The sequence below is a fragment of the Metarhizium brunneum genome, chromosome 1 (assembly GCF_013426205.1).
Source record: "Metarhizium brunneum chromosome 1, complete sequence".
Taxonomy (NCBI): Eukaryota; Fungi; Ascomycota; class Sordariomycetes; order Hypocreales; family Clavicipitaceae; genus Metarhizium; species Metarhizium brunneum.
The window spans coordinates 4,794,188-4,807,661 of NC_089422.1; the positions used below are offsets into that span (position 1 = coordinate 4,794,188).

At 50.6% G+C, this 13,474-nt stretch overlaps 2 protein-coding genes across 2 annotated transcripts; one reads left to right on the plus strand and one right to left on the minus strand.

Annotated features, from left to right (window-relative positions):
- Positions 1-157: 157 nt before the first annotated feature.
- G6M90_00g014320 (uncharacterized protein) lies at positions 158-5,845 on the minus strand (the record flags this gene model as incomplete). The annotated part of the gene is made up of 1 exon (XM_014693604.1): positions 158-5,845. The coding sequence occupies one exon, from the start codon at positions 5,843-5,845 to the stop codon at positions 158-160; it is 5,688 nt and encodes a 1,895-aa protein (XP_014549090.1).
- A 3,452-nt stretch (positions 5,846-9,297) lies between these two features.
- sudA (Chromosome segregation protein sudA) lies at positions 9,298-13,072 on the plus strand (the record flags this gene model as incomplete). Its single annotated transcript, XM_014693603.1, has 4 exons — positions 9,298-9,335; positions 9,396-12,222; positions 12,274-12,709; positions 12,765-13,072. The coding sequence occupies 4 exons, from the start codon at positions 9,298-9,300 to the stop codon at positions 13,070-13,072; spliced, it is 3,609 nt and encodes a 1,202-aa protein (XP_014549089.1).
- Between the last annotated feature and the right edge of the window lie 402 nt (positions 13,073-13,474).

Sequence of the window (13,474 nt, forward strand, 5' to 3'; positions counted from 1 at the left end):
AGCCCAAATCCACTCGCTTAACCGCGTGCGCCAGGCATGTCCAAATGCTCCCAAAAATCAGGTCCCAGTACTCCGGTATCCTCCTATTGGAGGCATAAAAACTAAAGGTAGTGAAGCAAGCAACCATCTCAGTGACCACGTTTCGTCAGGGGTTGGCTCATGACATGGTCTTCATGAAGTCGTCCAGGTCAAAGCTTTCCTCGTACTGCTTGTTGTCCCACAGCTCACCCAGATCATCCAGCCAGGCCTTCTTACCTGGCTGACGTAGAACGTCACCAGTCTCAATATCTACCATATCCTCTTCCCGTCCGTCCACTTCCTTTTGCGCCTTCTCAGATATCAAGTTGGGCCCAGAGTCGCCCAGATTGAATAGATCAAGAATCTGGTCTGTATCCATCGTCGACAGCCCTGCGTTTTGCTGATTGACAACTGTCGATGCTACATCAATCTTGAACCGCTGCAGACTCAGAATTTTTTCTTCCAGGGTACCACGCGTAATGAGGCGGTATACATTGACCACCTTCTTTTGTCCAATTCTGTGCGCACGGTCCATGGCTTGCAAGTCCTTCTGCGGATTCCAGTCATGTTCGACGAAAATGACGGTATCGGCACCAGTCAGATTGAGCCCAAGGCCACCGACACTAGTCGTCAAAAGCAGGACATCATACGATGGATCGCTATTAAATTTGTTGACAATATCCTGCCTCTTATTTGCTTCCACGGATCCATCCAGTCGCAGATGAGAAACCGAAGGTAAAAGCTCTTTCAGAACCTTCTTCTCAACCATGTCAAGCATTTCCTTCATTTGACAAAAGATGAGCGCTCGATGTGGCTTGATTGGTTGATATAACGGATCGTTAGTATCCCCATCATCGCTACCAATTCCACAATCAACCAAGAGGTCTTTCAACGCTGTAAGTTTGGGGGCATGAATTGTGTCCTCGACTGACGTTCCTTGCCTTTGTAGGATCTTCTGTGTGTCGTCGTAAACAGGAGTGCCTGGTTTCATAACCATGGCCGGTGAGTTGCACAGTTTCCGCATGTACTGCAGGGCTTGGAAGATGTGCTGTTTCGCTTCCTTGTCGTCACGACCAGCCTCCGACTGCAGCTTCTTGCCTTGCTTCTTGGTAAAGTCTTCAAACAACTTCTTTTGCAGGTCGCTAAGGTCGCAATAGTAGTTTTGCAGAATCTTTGGCGGCAGGTCGTTCAACACTTCTTCTTTCAACCGTCGTAACAAGAATGGCAATACTTGCTTGTGGAGCGCCTCAATTGCCAGCGCTCCTGCTTCTTGTTCCTTTGATGATGCTTTACTGAAACGACTGGCCGCGATCGGCTTGGCGAAACGGTCCAGGAACACCTTTTCAGCGCCAAGGAAGCCCGGCATGAGGAAGTCAAACAGTGACCAGAGCTCCAGTACGTTGTTCTGAATCGGCGTGCCAGTCAGGATGAGGCGGTGGTTGCTCGCAAGCCTCTTCACAGCCTGAGTAATTTTCGCCTTAGGATTCTTGATCAGGTGGCCCTCGTCAAGAACAACGTAATTCCAGCTGTGTTTGCCCAAAATGTCCGTGTCGTTTCTGCACACGTCATATGATGTCACTACAATATCAGTCTCCCCAAGTTTATCTCTGATTGCTTTTCGCTCAGCAGGCGGTCCCACGTAAGCTGTGACTGTAAGGAACGGTGCATATGTCCTAATTTCTTGCTGCCAATGTCCAGAAAGAGTGGGAGGGCAAACAATGAGCGACGGTAGTCGCCTCACATCAGCAGCGCCTGTCTTGGCAAATTCCTCTTGTCGTTGGTGGTGATCGCTGGCCACAATGCAAATTGTCTGGAGGGTCTTGCCTAAGCCCATGTCGTCACAGAGAATGCCATGGAGGTGATACTTGTTGAGGAAGTGAAGCCAGTTTACACCTTCTTGCTGATATGAGCGCAGTTCAGCCTTGATAGCAACAGGTATCTTGAATTGTTCCACCTTTTTAGGGTCTAACAGCTGGGCAATAAAAGTCCTTTCTCGATCTCGGCCTTTGAGAAGTTCTTCAGACAGGCCCGGCGGATCAGGGATTCCTGCTTCCAGCGGAACAAGTTTCACCAGCGTGGCAAACGATGTAGTTGCAATAAGTCGAATCTCATTGTCAGAGTCGCTCATTCTGCCAAGAACCGGCACAATGAGGAAGATGACATATGGCAAGATTGCATCACCCATGACCGCAATCAAGTGGTAGATGGCCTCGGTGACGCCCTGGCGGAAGTTCAAGTCCAATGGGTTGCTAATTGATGGGAGGACCTTCTCAACAAGAGCAGTCATGCCCTCAACCGTAATGACGCTACAAATCGTAGCGAGACACTTGGCTGCCATGTATCGGAACACTGAGAGCTCCGAGTGGAGCGCCTTGATGACAAGCGGTAACATTTTCATAACAAACGTATGCAAAGCAACGTCTAGTGTTGGTGTCATTGTTCTGATGACGGACATGGCATCGACAATCTCTTGGCCAAAAACGCTCTCAGGGTCCTTTGCTTCGGCAGGGAGGTCGCCTGTGAAGGCCTTGACCAGAGGTTCTTCCATAAATTTTCGAAGACTGGGAACTGTTTCCAACAGTGTGGAACCGTAAGCCTTTGAAAGTATCTCAAGGGCTTCCTTTGCGCCACGCCTGGTGATTCTGGCGGCTTTGGCCTCCTTTGCCCACTTCGCTGCATCCGGATGATCAACCCTATCTTCTTCCTTTTGCATGGAGAGGATGCAGGACGTTTTGGTGGCATGAACCGGGAATTCTGGGGTCTCCGCGACTTCAACACACGAGAACTTGACAAGATTGGCAACGACTTTGTCGGCAGGCCCTTTTCGGCCCTTCTCAGCGAAAAGCTGGACGAGTCTGGCAATAGTTGCGGAAGATCTGTTCTGAAGAAGTTGGTTTTCCTCTGTTTTGACGGAGTCCATAACGCCTTTAATCAGGGGGCTTGGTTTCTTCGGTAGCAGTCTCATCGCAACCAAGGCACAAGCCGCACCAGCTCTGATTCTAGTATCTCGGGCGTCCTTGAACGCCTTGGCTTCCTCAATAGCGGCCTCGGCAACATTTCTAGCCTCTGACAGCTGCTGGCTAGCAATCAAGCGCTGTCCGGGGGGCATTATCTTCTTTAGTCTCTCGAAATCGTCTCCGACGCACTTCTCTGCCGTAGCGATTGAGAAGGCATTTGGTCCTGCTTCTGGCTCGCCTTGTACAACGACTGGAAGTACTGGAAGCTTGCCATGTGAGACTTTTCCATGGTCGCGGAACAGGTGAATGAGTTGCTGGCACTGCGTCCTAGCCCGCTGCACGAAATTGACGAGGTCTCTATATGAGGATGGTCTGTCCAGTTCTACCATGCGTTGCAGCTGTTCCGTATATCGTGATGGTTCATTCGGGCTTGTACAATTCTTGGCGAATTCGTCAATGACTAAGCAGGCACTGAGCTGCGTCGAGGAAAAGGCAGATGTCAATCCAGGCACCAGTAGGGCATCAAAGTCGTCGAGATTTGATGACGGGACCAGAGACATGATCTTGCCCATGGCGATAGCTGCTGATACACGAGATCGGATGAGCACATCCATGCCAACCAAATCAACATCACCTTGCATCATGTGACCATCAACATCGTGAGTCATTCCGGTTGAAATCGGCTCTTCCGTCTTAGTAGACTTGCGTCGTCGTTTTGGTGCTCTATCCGCGCCATCCGGAGACGACAGTCGTCGGCCAGCGGGCGGCGCCATGCCTTGTGCTGAATATGTTCCGCCGGAGGGTTTCTGGAACAAGGTCGCATTCATCGGAATGGGATTTCGCGAGATGCCGATTGGATGCAAGGTAAGCTCCATGAGGGAATCAATATGAGGTGCAAATTCATCTGCAAGAATTGCTGGGTTCTTCGCCAGGCTGCCCACTAAGGCATTCCATAATTCCAATGACATGTTGAGCGTTTCTTGGTCTCTCTCAACGAGGATGTTTTGGAAAATAAGCCTAAGAATTCGACCATTGAGCCAACCGTGCGAAGTATCATCGCCAAGGTTAGCAAATGTGAGCAAAGCCTTCAATACAGCGAGCCGCACAGACGTGATGGTGTGACGGAGGAATGGATACAGACGAGGGACCAAAAGGGTGAAAGACCGCTCTTCATCCTGTGCTGCTGATGCCTTCATGGCGTCGAGGACTTCTGGGAAGCCGCACAATGTCGCGAGAAGATCCATAATGCGCCCGGTACTGGCGCTGAGGTCGTCACCTAGGTTTGACAGACTCTCCCAAACAATACTCGTCAGGCCATCCAGTTGATCTGGGCGCATCGTGACGAATTCTTTTGCCATGGGAATGAGCGTGGCGGCACTGACGGACCTAACATCATCATCCATATCCCCCAAGCCCTTCATAACCGCCCGTATGATGCCATCAATCATATCGCCATCCTGCAGAAGGAGGTCCTTTCTCACGGCAACAACATATCGAAGACCAACCATGCCACCGTGACACACAGCCCAGACAGGGCGCTCTAATTCGAGGTCTTCCTGCATCACCATGCGATATAGGATACGGTAGATATCGTGAACCGACTTGGAGGGGATATGCTTCAAGGCGGAGCCGAGAGTTTGCCCAATAGTCTCCCTGATAGGGGCCACAGAGGTGTCCGAACTGTAGTCGGTGAAGCGGTCCAGCATCAAGACACAGCAAAGTCGGCAAGCAAGGTCGTCCAGCCACCTCTTGTTGAGTGACTCGTTATCATACCTGCCCTTTCCACGAACGCGCCCAGCACCCCCACCATGGACCCTGATAACTTCTCTCAGGCCCATTGCAGCCCCATGGCGTGTCTCCCACGAAGGATCAAAGAGGTCTATCTTGAGAAAGTCGCATAATCGTTCATACGGCCACTCAGCACCTTCCAGTACATCTTCTACCTCCAATTCTGATTTGATGGGGATCACTGGGCCCTTGAATTCACTAACAACCTTGGTGTCTTCATCGACATCAGTCGGCCGGTCCAGGTTGAAGTAATCGTTCATCTTGCCATTCTTTTTGGACTCTCCTTCAGCCATAGGCGTCTCGTCTCCAATTAAAGACTCGGATCCCGCCGTCGTTGAACGTCGCAGAGAAAGGTCACCGAATCCACCTTTGCCTTGAGAGGCTTTCATAGCTTCTCTCTTTCGTTTTCGTTTTAACACGTTGAGTTGTCTTGAGCTAAGTTGCGAGTCTTCTCCGCCTTGACTCTGCGATATGCTGTCACTTCGGGCTAGTCCGTTACCATTGCTACCGTCTATGGGAGTCACAGGTAGGGTCTGGCTTTGTGCGACAACGGGCATCTCCTCGTCTTCAAATCTGCGTCCCAACAAGCCAAGCCGGCCCAATAGAGTTTTCTTTTGGTGCTCTAGTCTCGCTTGGGGATCTAATGAGGCCAAGCTATATTCGATACCACCTCCTCGGAGCAACTCCCTACCATAAGTCAAAATTGAGTTGACATCAAGGGATTCAAACTTGAGCAGGTCATGGTCATGGCCAGTGAGGGAATTTTCCTTGTCGGTCTCCTCTTTCTTGATGTGGCCATTTTCGCCAGCATTCTCTTCCTTCTTTGGCTCCGATGGACCATCATCCTCGTTTGGGTCGTACAGAGGCGCGTTTTCACAGATCTTGCCAATGGCCTTGGCGGCCGTGCTGCGAGTTTCCCAGTCCTTGTGGCGAAGGTAGGGGACAACGCGGGATAGTAGATTGAAAAGCTCATCGGGGTGTTGCTTTTGCCAGTCGGCGAGTTGGTTGACGGCGGTTTCTCGTATAAGCCTGGTGCTCCCCGTTTCAAGGATTGTCACCAACCTATCCAGTCTAGATGCCATTATGTCGGATTTGAAAAGAAGAGAAAATAAATAAGTAAAGTATTAAATGATTAATATGACAAGCCAGCTCCGACGATGGTGCTGAATGGCGGAAACAGCTGAAAGCGTCGCTATCGAGGTGCAGTTACCGGACAATCGGCCCTCGCACTGCACCCCCGAGGAGGCGACGGTTGATGTGCGGGTGATCGCTGGTTAAAGCTCAAGTCAGACAATGCCCAAGTGGCTTGGTGTTGATGTGTTGATGTGATGTATAGGGATGGGCCGGAATGTTGTTCACTTTGGACACAATGTGTCCAAATATACTGGATACGCTGCAAGCTCAGATGGCCTGCAATGCGACTTGCCTTTATGAAATGGCATATAGCTGTTCGAGGACGGAGTATATGGTCTGGGGTATCGAATACAAGAGAAAGTATCGAATGGTGAGAAACGGGAAGAGGGTGCACACTTCAGCCCCTCTCTATATGCAAATGCAGCCGTTCTAGATACTCCCGGACTCCCAGGTACAAACTTATGAATATGAATTTGTGAGTTCTCAGATGCGAGTTGAGGCAATCGCGACTGCAGTGATTGCACCTGTAGGCAGATGGAGAGCCAATGAAGAGGCCAAGAGCAGCAACTCACAATCCGCTCAGAGTGTGGCGGGTGCGGCGGTGCAAGTGTGGATGGAGAGTCAAACAGCGCGCTGGCTTGCTGACTGAGCTGAGCTGAGCGGACTGGGCGGCTCTAGGGGACGGAGGCGACGGCGCGGGAGAAATCGAGTGGAGGGCAGGCCCGGTCTTTGTATAATGTGTGTCCTGTATTTTTATACACGCCAGCACGCGCCGCCCAGCACGCCAACCAACGGTTTCTGATGCTGCGTTTCGCTTAATTTCCCTCCTGGTGTGGCTAGCCCCATTTTGTTCCAGCAGCAGGCTCCGCTCGGGTGCCCCAGGTGCCCCAGGTGAGAGGGCCAGGTGCCAGGTGCCCAAATCCTCAAGTACTCCGTACTGTACGGAGTACGGAGTACGCAGCCTTGAAGCAATGGTACTCGCGTGCCAGCCCAGCTGTCGGCCATCTTGGAGTGCGCCCCACGTACTGTGTGGATGCAGGAGTACTCCGTCGTGTCCGTACTGTACTGTACCTACATGGTAGTAGGTAGGTATGGATTGTCTGGCTCTGCGGCGGCCAGCACGCAACCTGAAAGCTTGGGCCACACCAAACCTGCAGTCTCTTCAGTTCCCTGAGCATGACCATTGCATGCTGCACGGGTAGAGCTGTCCTCATTTTTCTCTAGTACTACTACTACATTGTCGTTGAGGCTCGATGCTTATTTATGTCTGTCCCACATGTTTTTCAAAGTATTGTGCATATTGGTGGCTTCCATAAGCAATGCTCCAGACTCTTGCCCCGTCGTCTGTACTCCCGTACCCATCCCGTGCATACGGGAACGGAGCAATTAGGGAATTAGGGAGGAAGGCACGCCCTGCAGGCAGAAGAAGTGTTTGATATCGCCGCATGGCAGCCTTTTGGATTTTGAGTTTGTGTCGTTTGTTTTATTATTCCAGGTAGTAGTCATGCACTTTTTTTAAGGTTTTACTTCTGATCTTATTGTCGGATTTGCGGCCGGGCTAGTCTCTAGCCCATGCCGACCGGGTTGCTGATAGCACTCCGAATCTTTTCACGATTTTTTTTTTTGTCTTCCGCCAATCCGCCCACTTCCCATTCGCTCATCTGTGGACCCCTGAGAATATGACACCTGGCGCACAAAGCATTTCAGACATCAACCCGTTTGCATCATATAACATCATATGTACTCCATACTTTGTACAAAGTACCGAGTGTCAACGCTGCTTCACGTCCATGTCCTCGGTTGCTTTCGTCCCGTTCGGCGCGTCCCATGTTGGTGCATTCACCCTACGTTTTCAAGGTTTGGCCTGCAGTGGCCATCTGCGTCTAATTTACGGAGTACTACTAATGCACGGCGGGTTCTTCGGCTTCTCGGGTACGCAGCACTGTACTTTTGACACTCTACTCGGTACATACTACTACCTACGGTACCTACCTAAGTATTTTGATCGCTGCTTTGGAACCCTTGGATCGTGTATGGAGTACATGTAGAATTTGCGACCCGTCTGGCGGCTCTGGCACGGAATGCCTGGGGGCTGGATCAGGACATCTACTCCGTAATAGACATGAATATCTGCTTCGATGCGCTCTTGTGCTGTGGACAGCGTACTGCCTCCGTTCCTGAAGGCATGATGCTCTAAATTGCACTCCGTACCGTGGTCGGCTATCCAGGCTGGTGTTCGTGGTCTGTGCCGAAGCACTTGGAAAATGCTCCGTACTATTTCTGCCTTCAACAATTTTGGATAATGCAGGCGAGACATGCATTCGGCCAGGCCTGGAGCCGTGCGGCTCACACGTGTGTATCCAGGAGTACATAAGTTCTGCTTTGTAGACCTTGGAGGATATCTTGCCCAAGTCTTCAATGTGACTGGCGACTTGACGATGGCCAAGGTTGACCTTCTACTCCAGTATCAGCGTGGGTTCATCGGGACCTATTCTGTTATCGGGGTCGATTCGCTCGAACACACGAGGCCTAGACATTAAATGCCTTTCCCGTCAGCGCGTGTCCCATATCTGCCACACATCGAGATGGTCTTGCAGTGAGACCGCCATCTACTAGGCGCCTGTCTGGTGACCTGGTGAAATATGCCACGACCGCGGGTTCAGATACAAGAGACAAAAACAGCCACTTACTCTGTACAATGCATGTGGTAAAAGGGGATGGAGCACAGCTGCGCGTTGTGACATCGCCGAGCGGGTCTTGGTCGCAACTGCCGAGCCAGGGTGCGGGATCGACCAGGCTACGTGTTTGCACTGAACAAGTGTTTCTTTACATGACCATGGAGATAGTACCAGTGTTATTCGATGGGTTTCTTTCGATCCCGGGACTCCTTAAACTGTCTACAGGGCAGTCGCATTATTGTTCTGCCTTGAAACTAGCACGGATATTTTGGGCTTGCTCAGACCCGGCCCTCTTTCTCGTACCAGTTGTGGCTCTCCGCGATCACCCTACCAACTGTCTGAAGCTACATTGTACATCAAGCTGTCAGCTCCTAGTCACCTCATCTTCAACACGAGCAGAAGAAAAAGTATGGACTCGGGCGTCGCCGAGTAATTTTTATTGGAAATCCCGACAACCAGGAGGATGGGAACAGAAACACAGGAGGTAGAAAAGGTATAGGGTAGCCCGAAGGGTACCAAACGGGAATCGTGGCCTCAGGCATTCAACCCCCCTAGCTTGTCCCTCAACGCGACCTCCCGCTGCTTAATCGCGATAGGCGAGAGACGCGTCGCACCTCATTGAGAAATCGACCTCACTCCATCACAACGAGTTTTAGGGCCAGGTTCAAACTGTAGCTCCCTGGTCCCTCGGATGTTGCGCGTCAGCGCCAGCGCAGCCCACCATGTATATCAAACAGATCATTATCCAGGGCTTCAAGAGGTATGCTTCACACGGTTGTTTGCTCGAATATGCGGCTGCAGTGCTCTAACCCTGCGACAGTTACAAGGAGCAAACTGTTATCGAGCCCTTCTCTCCCAAAACGAACGTCATCGTTGGCCGCAATGGCTCCGGAAAAAGTAACTTTTTCGCGGCAATGCGATTTGTCCTGAGTGATGCATACACTCAGATGAGCCGCGAAGAGCGCCAGGGTCTGCTTCACGAGGGTTCAGGTTCGGCAGTCATGTCCGCGTACGTCGAGATCATTTTCGACAACAGCGACGATCGTTTTCCTACAGGCAACAAGGAAGTTGTTTTGCGCCGAACTATCGGACTGAAGAAGGATGAGTACTCCGTGGACCGCAAGGTCGTTACCAAGACGGATGTAATGAATCTCCTCGAGGCTGCGGGATTCTCACGCTCGAACCCCTACTACATTGTTCCACAAGGTCGTGTCACGGCGTTGACCAACATGAAGGAGTCTGACAGACTAAATTTGCTGAAAGAAGTTGCTGGCACTCACGTGTACGAAGCACGTCGCGCTGAGTCACTCAAAATCATGAACGAGACCAACAACAAGCGAGAAAAAATCGATGAACTACTGGAATATATCAAAGAGCGACTAAGCGAACTCGAAGAAGAAAAGGAAGAACTGCGAGGCTTCCAGGACAAGGATAGGGAGAGGAGATGTCTTGAATACGCATACCACCATCGGGAGCAGGTGACCATCCAGTCTGCTCTGGAGGATATTGACAATGCTAGACAAGATGGTCTGGACACCAGCGACTCAAGCCGTTCAGAATTTTTGAAGGGAGAGAAGGCGATTGCAAAACTGGATGCCGAGATTCACAACCTGCAACGGGAGTTGGAGCTCCTGCAGATCGATCGTCGCCAACACGAAGAAGATAGGCGAGATGGTGCCAAGGCTCTAGCCAAGGTTGAACTTAAAGTAAAGGACCTGAAGGATGGACAGTCTGCTCTAGAACAAGCTCGTTCGCAGCACGAAGCCGAACTGCAATCGGTGCAGGCGGAGATGTCTGAGAAAGAAAGTCAGTTGGCTAAAATTCTGCCTGACTACAATAAAAAGAAACAGCAAGAAAGTGATGTGAGAAGGCAACTGGATACGGCTGAGGCATCACGGGCTCGGCTCTTCTCCAAGCAAACTCGCGGTTCACGTTTTAAGAACAAGTCAGAGCGCGATGCCTGGTTGAAGTCTGAAATTGAAGAGTTGGACATGACAATGAGCACCCAGAAGGCCAACAAGCTGGAAGCCGAAGAAGAAGTTGCTAGGGTTCGGAAATCCATTGATCAGACGGAGAAGGAGGTGGCTGATTTACGGTCTCGTCTTGCCAACTGGAGTGGCGACCGAGTCCGGTTGGCAGAGGAAGCAACGCAAGCCAGGGCCCATCTGGATAAGTTGAATGACGAACGGAAGCTTATCCGTCGTGAAGAAGACAAATTAAATTCTGTCATTGCCAATGCCCGACAGGAGAAGGACCAAGCCGAAAGGGAAATGTCACACACCATAGATGGTGCAACAGCCCGCGGCCTGGCTACCATTCGTCGCCTCAAGGCGGAGCAAGATATCCCCGGCGCATATGGAACACTGGCCGACCTGCTTGAGGTGAATGAAGCATATCGACTGCCCGTTGAACAGACTGCGGGTGCTAGCTTGTTTCACTACGTTGTTGACAACGCTGATACTGCGACATACCTAGCCGATATTCTGTTCAAGCAACGTGGTGGTCGAGTTACCTTCATGCCGTTGGCTCAATTACGACCCCGACAAATAACTTTCCCCCGCTCCAATGACGCCGTGCCCTTGATAAGCAAGATTCAGTATGATCACAAGTTTGAAAAGGCGTTCCAGCAAGTGTTCGGCAAGACTGTCGTCTGTATCAACTTAGCTGTGGCTTCCCAGTATGCTCGCAGCCATGGGGTAGATGGTATCACGGCCGAAGGTGATACTACCAACAAGCGAGGTGCAATGACTGGTGGTTATATTGATCCTCGCAAGTCACGTCTGGAAGCAGTGCATTCCGCGAACAAATGGCGACAGGAGTATGAGAGTCTAATAGCACAGTCCCGAGATTTGCGAAGGCAGATTGAGCTCAAAGATCAAGAAATCACAGGTGCCATGTCTGAGCTACAAAAGCTGGAGCAGCGGTTACGCCAAGCTGATGACGGTTTTGAGCCACTGAAGCATGAGTTGCGAAACAAATCTGCCCATGTCGAGAACGAGAGATCCCGTCTCGACGCCGCTTTAGTTCGCCGGGATTTGGTGGACAAAAACCTGAATGGGTTTCTGGAAGAAATTGCAGCACACGAAGCTGAAATAGGCACCGAGTTTAAAAAGAATATTACTCCTGCAGAAGAACAAGAGCTGGAGCAGCTGAGTACCCTCTCGCAACAGTTGCAAAAGCAGTGGAACGACTTGAGTAACCAGCGAAGAAAGCTCGAAAGGACAAAACAATTTCTCGAGGTTGATTTGCGTCAAAATCTTCAACTGAAACTTGATCAACTGAGCAGTCAGGCCTTCGAGAACTCGACATCCGGTGGGTCATCTGGAGGTATGAAAGAGGCACAACGCGAGTTGAAGAAAGCTCAAAAGTCACTCCACGCTGTCGAAGCCAATCTCCAGGAGACTGAAGGGAAAATGGAACAGCTTGTTGGACGGATTGACGAGCTCAGTGGAGAGAAGTCGCAGAGAGAGCAACGTCAAAACGAACTCTCTACAAGAATAGAGAAGCAGCAGAAGAGGATGGAGAAGACAATGCAAAGAAAAGCGCTTCTTACAACACAGGCTGCCGAATGCGCCAAGAATATTAGAGAGTTGGGCGTGCTCCCAGAAGAAGCATTCGACAAATACGAGAATATGGAAGCCAATATGGTGAGTTTGATCGACCAACGTGGCCGTTGCACGATACTAATGAATCAGTAGATCACCAACAAACTGAAGCGGGTTAATGAAGCTCTGAAGAAGTACAAGCATGTCAACAAGAAGGCATTCGAGCAGTATAACAACTTTACGACGCAGCAAGACCAGCTCATGAAGCGACGAAAGGAATTAGATGCGTCACAAGATTCAATCGAGGAGCTTGTCGAGCATTTGGATCGACGTAAGGATGAGGCCATCGAGCGTACCTTCAAGCAGGTCTCCAAAGAGTTTGCAACCATCTTCGGCAAGCTAGTTCCCGCTGGCCATGGACGTCTGGTCATCCAGAGAAGAGCCGATCGCCGCCAGGAACCTGAGGAATCTGAGGAAGAGGCGCGCGGCAGTGTCGAAAATTACACTGGCGTAGGGATCAGCGTTTCGTTCAACTCCAAGCATCTGGACGAACAGCAGAGAATCCAACAACTCAGTGGCGGACAAAAGAGTAGGTGACCTTCGTGAATCTACAATGAAAGTACGAACTAACCGTCGATCACTAGGTTTATGTGCCCTTTGTCTCATCTTTGCCCTGCAACAGACTGAGAGCAGTCCCATGGTCATTTTTGACGAGGTAGATGCAAATCTAGACGCCCAATATCGTACCGCCGTTGCCGCTTTACTAGAATCTATTTCTAACGAAGCCGGCACACAATTTATCTGCACCACTTTCCGTCCTGAAATTGTCCACGTGGCAGACAAGTGCTACGGTGTGACGTTCCACAATAAGACAAGTTCTATCAATTGTTACAGCGAGGAAGATGCTCTGAACTTTGTCGAGGGGCAAGCCAAGCCTACCGGAACATTGTAGACGAATGGTCAATTAGGGAGAAAGGGGGAGCGGGAACGGCAAGGAGGCGGGTTGTTGTGTTTGCATAAAATAGGATGAGGACAAGGTGCGGAGTTGGGGCGTTGAGGAAACCTCTTTGGGAAAGTGTACTAAAGTTGATGCTGTGGCTCGTAACGCTTGGTGCGTGTACATGTGTCTTGGTGATATCTTGTTGGCCTTTTGTATTTTCATAGAGCCCTAGGGCTATCGCCGGTTACGAGGACATAGAGCAGCTCGAGAATCAAGTTGCGAAGACTCTCACTTGAAGCAAAATGCGTCGACACGTGACGCAATCTGCATGGGAATGGAAGACGTAGCCATTGTCTTGACATGCTGTACAAATATGTTACATGAATAATTTTACACGATACGCCTTGCAACCAG